Source organism: Entelurus aequoreus, linkage group LG23 (assembly GCF_033978785.1).
Source record: "Entelurus aequoreus isolate RoL-2023_Sb linkage group LG23, RoL_Eaeq_v1.1, whole genome shotgun sequence".
Lineage (NCBI taxonomy): Eukaryota > Metazoa > Chordata > Actinopteri > Syngnathiformes > Syngnathidae > Entelurus > Entelurus aequoreus.
Genome location: NC_084753.1, coordinates 32,280,987 through 32,297,066, shown reverse-complemented (window position 1 = coordinate 32,297,066; position 16,080 = coordinate 32,280,987). Strand labels below are relative to the sequence as shown.

General features: G+C 34.3%; 1 protein-coding gene across 2 annotated transcripts in view; it reads right to left on the bottom strand.

Annotated features, from left to right (window-relative positions):
* Positions 1–1,098: 1,098 nt before the first annotated feature.
* Positions 1,099–16,080, bottom strand: part of ankef1a (ankyrin repeat and EF-hand domain containing 1a) — a 37,687-nt gene continuing 22,705 nt past the window's right edge. For both annotated transcript variants that reach the window (XM_062033935.1, XM_062033936.1), the window contains exons 5-10: positions 15,442–15,591; positions 15,250–15,373; positions 10,157–10,964; positions 7,460–7,686; positions 1,314–1,438; positions 1,099–1,226 (exon numbers count right to left, since the gene is read on the bottom strand). In XM_062033935.1, the coding sequence (XP_061889919.1) occupies positions 1,221–1,226; positions 1,314–1,438; positions 7,460–7,686; positions 10,157–10,964; positions 15,250–15,373; positions 15,442–15,591 (1,440 nt within the window). In that variant the 3' untranslated portion in view covers positions 1,099–1,220. The remainder of the gene's footprint in view (positions 1,227–1,313; positions 1,439–7,459; positions 7,687–10,156; positions 10,965–15,249; positions 15,374–15,441; positions 15,592–16,080) is intronic.

Sequence of the window (16,080 nt, the reverse complement as noted above, 5' to 3'; positions counted from 1 at the left end):
TAAGTTTACGAAACATTCTTTTGAGTTTGTGAAAATTTGTTTTGAGTTTGTTAAAACATTTTTAAGTGTATGGAACATTTTTAGGTGTATGGAACATTTTTAAGTTTGTGAAACATTCTTTGGAGTTTGTGAAGCAATTTTTCAAGTTTGTGAAACATTTTTTTGAGTTTGTGACATTCTTTTGAGTTTGTGAAACATTTATTTGAGTTTGTGAAACATTTTTTCGAGTTTGTGAAACATTTTTTCGAATTTGTGAAACATTTTTTGAGTTTGTGAAACATTCTTTTGAGTTTGTGAAACATTCTTTTGAGTTGGTGGAACATTTTTTGAGTTTGTGAAAGTTTTTTGAGTTTGTGAAGCAATTTTTCGAGTTTGTGAAACATTTTTGAGTTTGTGAAACATTCTTTTGAGTTTGTGAAACATTTTTTCGAGTTTGTGAAACATTATTGAGTTTTTGAAACAATTTTTATGAGTTTGTGAAACAATTTTTTGAGTTTAATAAATAATTTTTAAGTTCATGGAACAGTTTTAAGTTTATGAAACATTCTTTTGAGTTTGTGAAACATTTTTTGAGTTTGTGAAAACATTTTTAAGTGTATGGAACATTTTTAGGTGTATGGAACATTTTTAAGTTTGTGAAACATTCTTTTGAGTTTGTGAAGCAATTTTTCAAGTTTGTGAAACATTTTTTTGAGTTTGTGACATTCTTTTGAGTTTGTGAAACATTTATTTGAGTTTGTGAAACATTTTTTTGAGTTCGTGAAACATTTTTTTGAATTTGTGAAACATTTTTTTGAGTTTGTGAAACATTCTTTTTAGTTGGTGAAACATTTTTTGAGTTTGTGAAACAGTTTTTTGAGTTTCTAAAGCAATTTTTCAAGTTTGTGAAACATTTTTCGAGTTTGTGAAACATTCTTTTGAGTTTGTGAAACATTTTTTCGAGTTTGTGAAACATTTTTGAGTTAGTGAAACATTTTTGAGCTTGCAAAGTTTTGGCTGTAATTTCACTTCATACACACGGGCAAAGTTATTGGAAATGTAACTTTTGACCAACTGTAAGCAGATTTGGGTTGGTGATACAGGTGAGATGAACCCTGGCACTGTACAAATGTATATTTATTTAAAGTGAGGTGTTGAAATACTCTGCAGGTGACCAGGACCAAGGAAGAGACCAGTGAGGGAGAATGAGCTCCAAGGACAGCAAGCAGAGGGATTGAGAGTTATTTCTAAGACACAAATAAAAGACAAAGAAAGTAGACAGTTACTAATGTGGAATACGTGGACGTATTGTTTGAAAGGAGTTAATTGGCTACCTTGGCTTTCTGAGGTTTACCCTTTCCTTTGTTTTTGGGTTTGGGCAGGGCCTCGACTTTCTCTTTCACCAGCTGATATATCTGTCCGTCACCAAAGGCGGTGGCAACATCCAGGCAGTTTTGTTCTGCATGGGAGTCAAACATGTCCACTTGAGTCACCGCTAATACTTTAGAGCAACTATGGAACATCATCGTCGCTACTGAACCATGAAAAAAATTGTTTTGAAATAAACAAAACAAGGAAACACATCTAGAAAGTGTTTTATTGTTTGTGCTTTGGCGCCATCTTATGGACGAGTTCACTCACTGCATGTGTCCTCCCATTTACGGGCAGCGCTTCTTTTTTTTTTCCAACTGGAGTGCCGTTCTGTCTTCTAGTCATCCATAGCGTTTCTACTAGAGATGTCCGATAATATCGGCCGATAAATGCTTTAAAATGTAATATCGGAAATTATCGTTATCGTTTTTTTTATTATCGGTATCGATTTTTTTAAAGTTTATTTTTTATTAAATCAACATAAAAACACAAGATACACCAACCCAAAAAACCTCCCTCCCCCATTTACACTCATTCACACAAAAGGGTTGTTTATTTCTGTTATTAATATTCTGGTTTAACTTTCTCTTTTATTCAAGAAAATGTTTTTAATTTATTTATCTTATTTTATTATTATTTTTTTTTTTTTAAAGGACCTTATCTTCACCATACCTGGTTGTCCAAATTAGGCATAATAATGTGTTAATTCCACGACTGTATATATCGGTATCGGTTGATATCGGTATCTAAGAGTTGGACAATATCGGATATCGGCAAAAAAGCCATTATCGGACATCCCTAGTTTCTACTCATATGGATTCTTCATTCATCACTCCAAGCAACGTTTGTAAGTTTTACAATATAACCAAAACACTTATTACTTAGTGTGTTCTTACTTATAGTGTTTTCATGCATATTTGTACGTGCTATCATAATGTAATCTAGCTAGCGTCGTTAGCATTAACTAATATGCTAACATGTTTACGAGTGTCTTTGTTAGTATTATTAACTTACAATGGCATTCTTTTTGTATTGTTTCAGTTTCACAAATTCCTCAGTAAATTCACCAAAACGTCACCGTGGAGTTATTGAGTCTGTTTAGCAAATTGGATAGCTAGGCGGGAGTGGACCACTCCTCTTATTGAGTCTGTTTAGCTAATTGTAGCGCTAGCTCCCGCAGCTAGTGGGTCCATGACGATGACATCTGTTTTGTTCGATCAGCCGTTTTACGGCCTTGTTACAGACACACAATTAAGGTATGTAAATAAACATTTACAAAATACTTCCGTGCAAATAGATGATTTCCCAACGTATGTATCTGTGACTTGTAGTCCGATGCGGCTATTATATATGAAAAAAAAAAGTTTTTCTTCTAAAATTATGTGGGTACGCTCTATGGTCCGGAAAATACGGTAGTTCTTAACAACGGTTAACCTGCATCTTCCACTTCTTGCACTCACAGGCACAATTAACTATGCTTAAAGGTTTAAACTAGGGGGTCTCAACACAACTTTTTTTTACTTGCAATATGATATTGATATTGGCGCCTGTATCGATTTGATACGATATCAGCAGGAATCATACATACTTGTATTATTTATTAGTGAGGAAGGTTATAAAAGGTTTGATCAAGTGAAATTACAACAATGGCAGTTATGAAAAACACTAACCTATTCATTATTAACCGTCTGGAATGGACTTGTGCAGTCTTTAAGTTGAAGTGGAGTGTTTTTTTTGTTTTTTTTTTTGGTGACACTTGGTGGGCACAATAATTAATGACGTTAAGATCATGATGCAGTAAGTTGAATGATGCGGACATGTTTGTTACTGGATACTTTCTGATAGGCTTCCTCTGCCTTGGAGACTTTGTATGTGTAACTGGGGGCACTAGGACCCAGGGCACACAAGAAAAGCAAAAGCAACCACCCAGTACATAAGTCCACGTTTGTTCTTGTGCTCTCTTCTTCTTTTTCATTTTTCTCTTTCTTTTCTTTTTGCTCTTTTTACCCCTCTTATTTTTTCTGTCTTTTAATTTTTTTGTATTGTTATTGTTTTGAGTATGAGTTAATAATAATAATAATAATAATAATAATAATAATAGATTTTTTTGTAAAAAGCACTTTACATTGAGTAAACAACCTCAAAGTGCTACAGTGTGTTAAAAAAAAAAAAAAAGATAATAAAAAATAAATAAAAATAAAAACTAGAACAGCCAAATAGCTAAAACTAGTATGCATATATCTAAAAAAAATAGTGACAATAAGTGACAATCTCTCTGCAAGATCTGAGTCTTATGTACTGGGTAACTACTTTTGCTAGTTTTCCAACCTGGCGCCATGGGTCCTAGAGCCCCCCAAGTTACACATGTATAAGTAATACGCAACTATAATTATTTGATACTTGTTTATATTGACAAATGCCACTTATTACACTGTAATATTGTTCAATGATTGTTATGTATTAGGGCTGGGCGATATGACTGAAAACTGTATCACGTTTTATATTGGTCGATTTTCCATAATTATTGTTTTTTTTATGACCGATGGAAAATAAGGAGCAGGAGAAAAATATATAAAATGTAAAAATATTTATTTGAAATGTAAAACTTCCTCAGCTATCAAAGCAGAAAGGAAATGTCAACACAAGCATGGAAAACACTCAAACAATGTGAAGAAAATAGTAAAATCCCATTGAACACTTCACAATAAGCTCTTAAAAATAAGGAATGTGTCAGAAATGCTTGATAAAGTGTAAGAAAATAGTGCAAAGTGTGAAAATGTAAACATAGAGAAACCTGAGAAGAACTATGTTCTGCAGGTTTAGTACCAGGAAGTTACAGCTGTGCTCTAAAGGGTGAGCGCAGCTAATGTGGTGTGCTATTAGCGATCTTGCCTTGCATCATTTACAGACCACATTGGTCTGACTGCAGTCCCTTTTGAAAAGATCCCAAACCAATTCCAGGTGACTTTTCCTCTTTTATCCACAATTTCTTCATTTGGACTTTCTCTTCTCACTCCATGCAGAGAATCAAGCAAACTTGATAGTTGATACTGTTACCTGATTGGCTGTTAGCGTGTCACTCCCACTGATCAGTGATCACTTCCTGCGTTTGTCGGTTACCAGAGAGCGAGTGTCTCTGTTCATGCAACCAACCTTGCTTCCATACTTACCCTTTCTTCCCACCAATGAGGAATAAAAATGATCAAACGCATTTTTTATGGACATCGACTACGAGGCTATCGTGATATATATCGTTATCGTTTTATCACCCAGCCCTATGACGATTGTGCGCTTAGCTGTTGTGTAGCTGCTTGTTCCTAGTAGCCCATAACCTGGCCAGCTTACCTTTTGTAAATGACTTTAGTAAATTAGATTGGAGAACGTTTAGATAAGGGATGTCCAAAGGTTGGCTACCAAATGTAACACATATTCATAGTGACATCTTTCAAAATGCACAATTACTGGTGGCATGTCCGCAAGGCTACACTGTAAAAAAGTCAGTAAGAACCTGCAGCTCCATTGCCAGAAATTTAGTATAAAATCATCAGTGGTGGCATTCTTCCATTGACAGTATTGCAGTGTAAAAACAGGGAATGTAGATTTTACGGTAAAAAAGTAAGTAATAAAGTGGTACTGTTTTTAATTTATTGTAATGCACTGTAAAAAAAAATGGCCATAGATTTTACAGTAAAAACTGTCAGCTCAATCACCAAAATGTTAACGTAAAAACAACAGTGGTACACTTTTTCAATTTGCAGAAATTTGGTGTAAAACCACCATAAATTGTATGGTCAAATTCTGGTGACTGAGCTGGCAGTTTGTTTGTTTTTTATCGTAAAATCGCTAGAATTATTTTTTTTACAGACTAAAACTAATTACAATTTTAGAACACCTGCTCTACGGTAAAGTTGTGACTTTTAGACGCTCTATAGAAAAAGGATAATCTTGGTCGCCATGCTTTGCCCACGTCCTAAAATGAAAACCTAAACATTTTTAGCATCCTTCCTAATGTGTGTGTGGGTAAAGTTTGGAAGCCATCTGATGAAATATGTAGGAGGAGGTGGTCACAGAACAACACCTGGAAATAGTGAACAACTGCAGAAAAGGACCTTTTTTGAATGTTTGAGGTTAAAAATATAGACAAAAGATGCAGAAATGAACACTAACTGAATGGTACATCCATCCATCCATTTTCTACCGCTTATTCCCTTTGGGGTCGCGGGGGGCGCTGGAGCCTATCTCAGCTACAATCGGGCGGAAGGCGGGGTACACCCTGGACAAGTCGCCACCTCATCGCAGGGCCAACACAGATAGACAGACAACATTCACACTCACATTCACACACTAGGGCCAATTTAGTGTTGCCAATCAACCTATCCCCAGGTGCATATCTTTGGAGGTGGGAGGAAGCCGGAGTACCCGGAGAGAACCCACGCAGTCACGGGGAGAACATGCAAACTCCACACAGAAAGATCCCGAGCCCGGGATTGAACCCCAGACTACTCAGCACCTTCGTATTGTGAGGCAGACGCACTAACCCCTCTGCCACCGTGCTGCCCTGAATGGTATATACATACATATATATATATATATATATATATATATATATATATATATATATATATATATATATATATATATATATATACTGTATACATATATATATATATATATATATATATATATATATATATATATATATATATATATATATATATATATATATATATATATATATATATATATATATATATATACTGTATACATATATATATATATATATATATATATATATATATATATATGTATACATACATATATATATATATATATATATATATATATATATATATATATATATATATATATATATATACATACATATATATACTTATATATGTATATATATACTCATACATATATGTATATATATACATATATATGGATATATTATATATATATATATATATATATATATATATATATATATATATATATATATATATATATATATATATATATATATATATATATATATATATATATACATATATGTATATCTTATGTATATATATATATATATGTATGTATATGTATATATATATATATATATATATATATATATACTGTATATATATGTATATACAATTCAGTTACTGTTAATTTCTGCATATTTTGTCTATATTTATATGTATATATACTGTATGCATGTATGGGGGGAAAAAATCACAAGGCTATTTCATCTCTGAAATAGTCTGAAATAGAGATGAAATAGTCTTGTGATTTTTTCCCCCCACACATACATATATATATATGTATGTATGTATATATGTATATATATATATATATATATATATATATATATATATATATATATATATATATATATATATATATATATATATATATATATATATATATATATATATATATATATATATATATGTATATACAATTCAGTTAGTGTTAATTTCTGCATCTTTTGTCTATATTTTTAACCTCAAACATTAAAAAAAGGTCCTTTTCTGCAGTTGTTCATTATTTCCAGGTGTTGTTCTGTGACATATATTTCTATTATGTATATATATATATATATATATATATATATATATATATATATATATATATATATATATATATATATATATATATATATATATATATATATATATATATATATATATATATATATATATATATATATATATATGTATATGAGTATATATATATATATATATATATATATATATATATATATATATATATGTATATGAGTATATATATATATATATATATATATATATATATACATATAAGTATATATGTATATGTATGTATATAGGTTTCTGTAGTTTATCCGTTATACAGTGCTCAATACCGGGGTAGAGCGGAATATACGTTAGGTCAGGAAAAAACAGAGGCTATATCAAAACAGGCTGGTAGAGATGATATAGCCTCTGTGTTTTTTCCTGACCTAACGTTCCCAAGTTTTAGTGTGCTGTGAGATACTAATCAAGCAGGAAATTATCTAATTTCACATCATTGGTAAAGTATCTCTGTTCTATTCTGATGACACGTACCGTACATATTTCTATCGTGTGAGTCCTACCTTTCTTGTTCTCCATTAGGAGGTTGGCATCATTGTCGATGAAGAACTCCACACAGGCTAGATGGTTGCTCTCGATGGCCACCATTAGAGGTGTGGTCCCGGTGATGGTCTGAGCGTTTATCTCGGCTCCTGCCGTCATTAGAAGTTCCAGAAGTTCCGCCAGGCCAGCTTGAGCAGCATGATGGAGCGGCATCCAGCAGAACTGGTCACACATGTTCACCATCGCACTGTGTGGAAGGTGACAGACTGTTAGAGGAGCATTTGACACCTCTACAACCATTAAAAGGCCAAATGTATCAAAAGTGATACGTACGTTGTTTTTTTTTAACCCTCTACATCAGGGGTGTCAAACTCAAATACAGAGTGGGCCAAAATTTAAAACTCAACAAAGCCGCGGGCCAAGGTTGAACAAATTAAGTTTTTAATAGGGACTCAAACAAGTTTTGCATTGAATATTGAACAAGCAAGGCTTATGTAACTTTATAGTGACATGCAAAATCCAGTTTCAAATCATAATAATAATAATTCAAAAATATCAATGGCATATCAAATACAATTTTAAAAAAATTGAATGCCTCTTTTCTATTTGCATTGTAATTTTGAAGAATTCATCTGAATGTGCATGAACTATTTCTGTTCAAAATAGTTTGAAATGTCACATGTGAAATGTTTAAATATTAACTGTCCGTTCACTGTACTGTGCCAACTGTACTACTTTGAGTACGTATTTTCTATTGTTTCATTGAAAATAAAACAGCAAACAAAGTCCATTTGGCTGTCATCTGTTTTAATTATGAGACACAATTGTGTCAGTCATGATTTTTTTGTTCATGCTTGAAATAAGAAATTATTACTTTGAAAAAGCAGTTTTATACTTGTGAGTGTTGATGACACAGCTTTGCAACACTTGATATTCTAGTTTCAAGCATGTTTTACTCAATATAGGTCATAACATCTCAGCAACAAGCTGTAATATCTTACTGAGATCATTTAGGACCAAAACCCTTAAAGGCCTACTGAAATGAAATTTTCTTATTTAAACGGGGATAGCAGATCCATTCTGTCATATTTGATCATTTCGCGATATTGCCATATTTTTGCTGAAAGGATTTAGTAGAGAACATCGACGATAAAGTTCGCAACTTTTGGTCGCTGATAAAAAAGCCCTGCCTGTACCGGAAGTAGCGTGACGTCACAGGTTGAAAGGCTCCTCACATCTGCACATTGTTTACACCAGCAGCGAGAGCGATTCGGACCGAGAAAGCGACGATTACCCCATTCATTTGAGCCAGGATGAAAGATTTGTGGATGAGGAACGTGAGAGTGAAGGATTAGAGTGCAGTGCAGGACGTATTTTTTCGCTCTGACCGTAACTTAGGTAAAAGGGCTCATTGGATTCCACACCCTCTCCTTTTTCTATTGTGGATCACGGATTTGTATTTTAAACCACCTCGGATACTATATCCTCTTGAAAATGAGAGTCGAGAACGCGAAATGGACATTCACAGTGACTTTTATCTCCACGACAATACATCGGCGAAGCACTTTAGCTACGGAGCTAACGTGATAGCATCGTGCTTAACTGCATATAGAAACAGACGAAATAAGCCCCTGACTGGAAGGATAGACAGAAGATCAACAATACTACCAAACCCTGGACCTGTAACTACACGGTTAATGCTTTCCAGCCTGGCGAAGCCTAGCAATGCTGTTGCTAACGACGCCATTGAAGCTAACTTAGCTACGGGACCTCGACAGAGCTGTGCTAAAAACATTAGCTCTCCACCTACGCCAGCCCTCATCTGCTCATCAACACCCGTGCTCACCTGCGTTCCAGCGATCGACGGCGCGACGAAGGACTTCACCACGATGATCGGTGCGGTCGGCGGCCCGGAGACGGAGGAAGTCAACCCAGACAGGTGAGGACAGCGGCGCGGCGGCGGACGGTGTTGTAGCTTTCGACGACACCCCGGCCGCCATCAGAGTCGGCAAGAAACATATATTTCCCCAAAGTTACGTACGTGACATGCACATAGCGCCACGCACGTACGGGCAAGCGATCAAATGTTTGGAAGCCAAGGCTGTACTCACGGTAGCGTGTCTGCTATCCAAGTCAAAGTCCTCCTGGTTGTGTTGCTGTAGTCCGCCGCTAATACACCGATCCCACCTACAGCTTTCTTCTTTGCAGTCTCCATTGTTAATTGAACAAATTGCAAAAGATCCACCAACACAGATGTCCAGAATACTGTGGAATTATGTGGTGAAAACAGACGACTTAAGCTGGCGACCGTGCTATTCCAAAATGTCTCCTTCAACCCTTGACGTCACGCGCAAACGTCATCATACCAAGACGTTTTCAGCCGGAAGTTTCCCGGGAAATTTAAAATTGCACTTTATAAGTTAACCCGGCCGTATTGGCATGGGTTGCAATGTTAAGATTTCATCATTGATATATAAACTATCAGACTGCGTGGTCGGTAGTAGTGGGTTTCAGTAGGCCTTTAAAACAAGTAAAACACTCTAACATAAAATCTGCTTAGTGAGAAGAATGATCTTATCAGACAGAAAATAAGCAAATATCACCCTTATTTGAGATATTTAATCTTACTTAGATTTCAGTTTTTGCAGTGTTGGTGGTGGGTCAGCCCGCGGTTGGTGTAGGTTTTAGTTTGCAGACATAACGTAATGGTTGCTCACCCTTTGCCCAGCAGGTACTCGGCCACCTTGTAGTTGCCAATGGCGCAGGCGACCATCAGCGGGGTCTTGTAGAAGGGATCTTGGATGTCCACAGGGATTCTGTGGTTGAAGGCCACTTCCAGAGCGTCGATATCGCCGCTCTTCACCAGGTAGTTGATGTTGACGTAGATCTTGTCGGGCTTCGCCGTGTACCAGGCGGTGTCGTTAAGGACGGGGTGTTCCGGCGGCTCTTCCTGGTCCAGTCGGCGGGCGTCGTCCATATTGTAGGTTTCCATCATGTATTCGGGCGGGCCGCCGTCCGATCGGCGAGGCTTGAGCTCCGACGGAAGCGTGCAAACGGGCATCGGGAGGACAAATTTGGGCTTCTTCTTCTTCCCCTTGCCTCCTTTGCCCCCTTTCTTCTTCTTGGGGATGTAGGAGAGGAGCAGGTAAGGCTTCTTGATGTAGCTGACACCTTTGATGAAATCGCTGAGGTTGATGCAGTTCTCTCTGCCGGTCTGATGCAAGGAGAAGACCAACTCCAGCTGCTCCAAGGTGACGGGGGCCCTGAGCGTCTCTACCATGGAGAGAAACTTGTCTTTGTGGACCGCGTCGGTCTGGAAGGCCTGTCGCATGTCCGCCTCCGTCTCGTTGGACCAGTCATGGAGGGTGAGGGCCCACACTTCTGTCAAGCAGGTCTGGTCCGTGTTCTCTTTCCCCCTCTGTTGCTCCGCCTTCCTCAGCTCCTTCATGGCCGGCTTGTGACCCGCCTCCTTGGCGATAAGACGGGGCAGCAAACCTTCACGGTTTTTCACCTTGGCGTTGCAGCCTGATGACAAAAGTACAGCAGCATGGGGTATTCGTCAGCACCATTATGTCACCATTTTAATTCAAGGGGGCATGACAAATGTTTGTGTCTCTTAGGGAGTGACTGAAAAGAACTAAGAACATTCATTCAGTCCTTCTCCTGTCTATAATCACACTGCATTTGAACGCGTCCCTATTCACAGCAGAAGTGTCCAAAGCTATTTGCGGCCCGCAGCTAATTTTTTTAACGACCCGCCGAGTATTCCAAAAATACTATTTAAAAATAACAACATAAGAAAAGTGCAATAAAAGATCAAGCAAGTGAAATATAACGAGATAAAGTTGCAATGTTGATTCGAATAAAACATAGCAGTAATAAAACAATAATGAATGAAAATCAATGTTGTTATGTTATGTTATCTAAAGTTGATTTAGAGATTTAAGTGTTGAAATAAAAATAAAATAAAAAATTATCTATAGCTTATTTGTATTATTTATATTGCAGTGTTTCCCACACATTCATTTATTTGTGGCGGCCCGCCACGAAAGAATTACGTCCGCCACAAATTTAAAAAAAAAATAAAAAATTATTAAAAATTTTTTTTTTCTTTGTCCTGTCCGGCTTCTCAGGCAAATCATATTGTTGATGTAGATGCCCATATAGGCTGTTCAGATTTACTTTACAAAAGAGAAGTGTAGGATACTTCTCTTGTTGCCTTATTTGTATTTGACCACTACTGTTTTCTGTTTATTTGTTACTGACTGCGGCAGGACACCTCTGCCTCTGTTTCACTTTATGTTGCTGGTAAATAATATGGTTGTAGTAGTAGGCTAAAGTTAAATTATTTAGTATGCACTAATTAAAGGGGCAGAGCTTTAAGTGACATTTTAGCTTTTATATTTTATAAGATATATTTTTTGTAAGAACCACAATTAATAAATATATTTCAGTGAATAACTTATTGTTCAAATCTGTATATAAATATGTACATAAAGTGTTGTAATTATATTGTAAAATGGATGGATGGATGGATGGACGTTTTAAACAAAACTGTTATTATTAATTAGTAAGTATACATTTTTTGAGCCTTTTTAGAGAAAATCATATCATTGTAGTAAATTATGCAAATTTCTCGATGATGTCATGTTGACCACGCCCATAGCCACGCCCCCACCGCCACAAGTATCTTGGCAGTTTATGGGAAACACTGTATTGGATCCCTAAGCATTTTAGTGGGATTTGAATTAAAAAACTCATTGTTCAAAAAATAAAAATGAATTAAAATCCATGTTGTTATGATTTATTGACATATTTAAGGCTATAATTACTTCACATCAAATATTCCACTTTGGAATTTTATTTGGGGAAAATGTTGCATATTTTGCGTGTTTGCTGTAAAAAAAAAAAAAAGGTTTCTTGGGCAAAAAAGGGCATAAAACAAACAAAAAAAAATTATACAAAAATAAACACTAATAATGGACAAATAGATTTGAAGTTGATTTAGAGATTTAAGCATTGAAAGTAAAAATAATTATGTATGACTTATTTTAATCACTTTTATGAGTTTTGCATCCCTAAGAATTTTTGTGAGATTTTTTTTTAAACTCTAATTGCTCAAAAAATACAAATGAATCAAAATCAATGTTGTTATGAATTATTGATCAATCAAATATTCCACTTTTTAATATTTTTTTTTGGAGATATTTAATATTTTATGTATTTGCTATAGAAACAAGTTTTCTTGGACAAAAAGGGCATAAAACAAACAAAAAAATATTGAAAAACTTATAATGGATGGATCAATTTAAAGTTGATTTACAGATTTAAATGTTGAAATAAAAAAATAAAAAAAATAAAAATCTCTAACTTATTTTTATTACTTCTATGAGTGGGACCTTTTTGGAGCCCCAATAATTTTAGTGGGATTTTAATTAAAAAACGCATTGTTCAAAAAATGAAAATGTATCAAAATCCATGTTGTTATGAATTATTGACATACTTAAGGCTGTAATTACTTCACATCTAATATTCCACTTTGGAATATACTTGGGGAGAATGTTGTATATTTTTGCGTGTTTGCTCTAAAAAAAGGTTTCTCGAGCAAAAAAGGCCACAAAACAAACAAAAGATGAAAAAAAAATAGGATAATGGATGGATAGATCTGACGTTGATTTAAAGATTTAAGTGTTGAAAGTAAAAAAACAAAAAAAATGCTGACATTTTTTTACCACTTTATGAGAGGGAGTCTTGGATCCCCAAGAATTATAGTGGGACTTTTTTAAAATCTGTCATTGTTAAAAAAAATATTAATGAATCAAAAATCAATGCCGTTATTAATTATTGACCAATCAAATATCCCACTTTGTAATATTTTTTGGGGGAAATATTTCAACAAAAAAAAATATTGGACAAAAAGGGCATACAACAAACAAAAAAAGATAGAAAAAAACATAAAGACTTATAATGGATGGCTCAATCTAAAATTGATTTAGAGATTTAAGTGTCCAAATAAAAATAAAATAAAAAATGATCTATAACTTATTTTGCATTACTTCTATGAGTGGGAACTTTTTGGATCCGTCAGAATTGTAATGGGATTTTAATTAAAAAACTCAATGTTCAAAAAACAAAAATGTATCAAAATCAATGTTGTTATGAATGATTGACATATTTAAGGCTGTAATTACTTCACATCAAATATTCCACTTTGGAATATTCTTTGGGGGAAATATTGCATATTTTGTGTATTTGCTGTAAAAAAAAAAAAAAAAAGGTTTCTCGGGCAAAAAAGGTCATAAAACAAACAAAAGATTTAAAATAAAAAAATATAATGGATGGATAAATCTGACGTTGATTTAAAGATTTAAGTGTTGAAATAAAAAATTAAAAAATAAAAGTATGACTTATTTTTAACACTAATGAGAGGGACTGTTTTGGATCCTCAAGAATTATAGTGGGACTTTTTTTTGAAACTGTCATTGTTAGAAAAATATTAATGAATCAAAAATCAATGCCATTATGAATTATTGACCAATCAAATATCCCACTTTGTAATATTTTTGGGGGGAAATATTTCAAACTGTGTGTATTTGCTATTAAAAAAAAAAAATTGGACAAAAAGGGCATACAACAAACAAAAAAAGATGGAAAAAACAATAAAAACTTATAATGGATGGCTCAATCTAAAATTGATTTAGAGATTTAAGTGTCCAAATAAAAAAAATAAAAAAAAGATCTATAACTTATTTTGTATAACTTCTATGAGTGGGAACTTTTTGGATACGTAAGAATTGTAATGGGATTTTAATTAAAAAACTCAATGTTCAAAAAACTACAATTTATCAAAACCAATGTTGTTATGAATGATTGACATATTTAAGGCTGCAATTACTTCACATCAAATATTCCACTTTGGAATATTCTTTGGGGAAAAATATTGCATATTTTGTGTATTTGCTGTAAAAAAAAAAAAAGGTTTCTCGGGCAAAAAAGGGCATAAAACAAACAAAAGATTTAAAATAAAAAAATATAATGGATGGATAAATCTGACGTTGATTTAGAGATTTAAGTGTTGAAAGTGAAAAAACTATAAAAATGTATGACTTATTTTTACCACTTTATGAGAAGGACTCTTTTGGATCCCCAAGAATTATAGTGGGACTTTTTATTTCAACTGTCATTGTTAAAAAAATATTAATGAATTAAAGATCAATGTTGTTATGAATTATTGACCAATCAAATATTCCATTTTGTAATATTTTTGGAGGGAAGTATTTAAAATGTTGTGTATTTGCTATAAAAAAAAATTATCGGACAAAAAGGGCATAAAACAAACAAAAAAACAAAAAAAATGATAATGGTTGGATCAATCTAAAGTTGATTTATAGATTTAAGTGTTGAAATTAAAATAAAATTAAAAAAACCTTTGTATTACTTCTATGAGTGGGACCTTTTTGGACCCCTAAGAATTTTAGTGGGATTTTAATTAAAAAACTCATTGTTTAAAAAATTTAAATGATTCAAAATCAATGTTGTTCTAAATTATTGACCAATTTAAGGCCCCAAAAACTTCACATCATAAACTCCAATGTGAACATTTTGGGGATAAAATAGTGCACATCATGTTCCGTGATTCAATCAAATAACGCAAATAAATATCGCCTCCAAATATCAGCCTCCTTGACTACTAATAATCGGTATTGGTATCGGCCATGAACCAAACATATCGGTCTACCGCTATTACTAACAGTGCTACTACTAGTCTTACTAGCAGTCTGACTAGTGGTGTGACTTGTAGTACTAGTACCTCTCTGAGCCAGGAACTTGCAGCAGTTGACATCTCCCGTTTGAGCGGCGTAGTGCAGGGCGGTGTTCTCGTCCACGTTGATGATGTTCATGTCAGCTGAGAAGGCCGACAGCAGCACAATAACCTGCGACACACACAAGATGGCGACCACTGTAACGCTGGACGTCAACCACCAGTGAGACTGCTGTTCACCTCAAAGAAGCCTCCCATTGCGGCGTAGTGCACAGCTGACAGGCGTTTCTCGTCCAAGGCGTTGGGATTGCCGCCCCTTTTGAGGATGTCTCTGACCAGGTCCAGTGAGCCGGCCTTGGCGGCCTCCATCAACGCCGTGATTCCCGTTTTCTGAGGGCAGGAGACACAACGACGAGGTTCTCATCCTGCGTCCCTTCTCTTTGCAAATATTCAAATGACACTGACATTCTTTTCTGTGCTTTTACTTGGTTTTCTCAAACTGTCATAGTTTTTATGTGACTAACGTTGCTGCATCTGTCATATATACTGTAATATTGTACATGGTAATGTTATATATTGTATATATGATATAGACATAATATAATATATCAGTATATATAATATACTGTACATATATTATGTAAATATTACGTATACATGTTATATTTTATATCGCTATATTTAGTCTATTTATACCTGCATTGTCCTTTCCATCCTTACACTTTCCATCATTGTAACTGAGCTACTGTGTGAAACAATTTCCCTTGTGGATCATTAAAATTTGTCTAAGTCTAAGTCTAAGTTGTATAGTTTTATGTTATTAATGTTTTATAGTTTTTATGCAACTAACGTTTTATAGTTTTTATGCAACTAATGTTT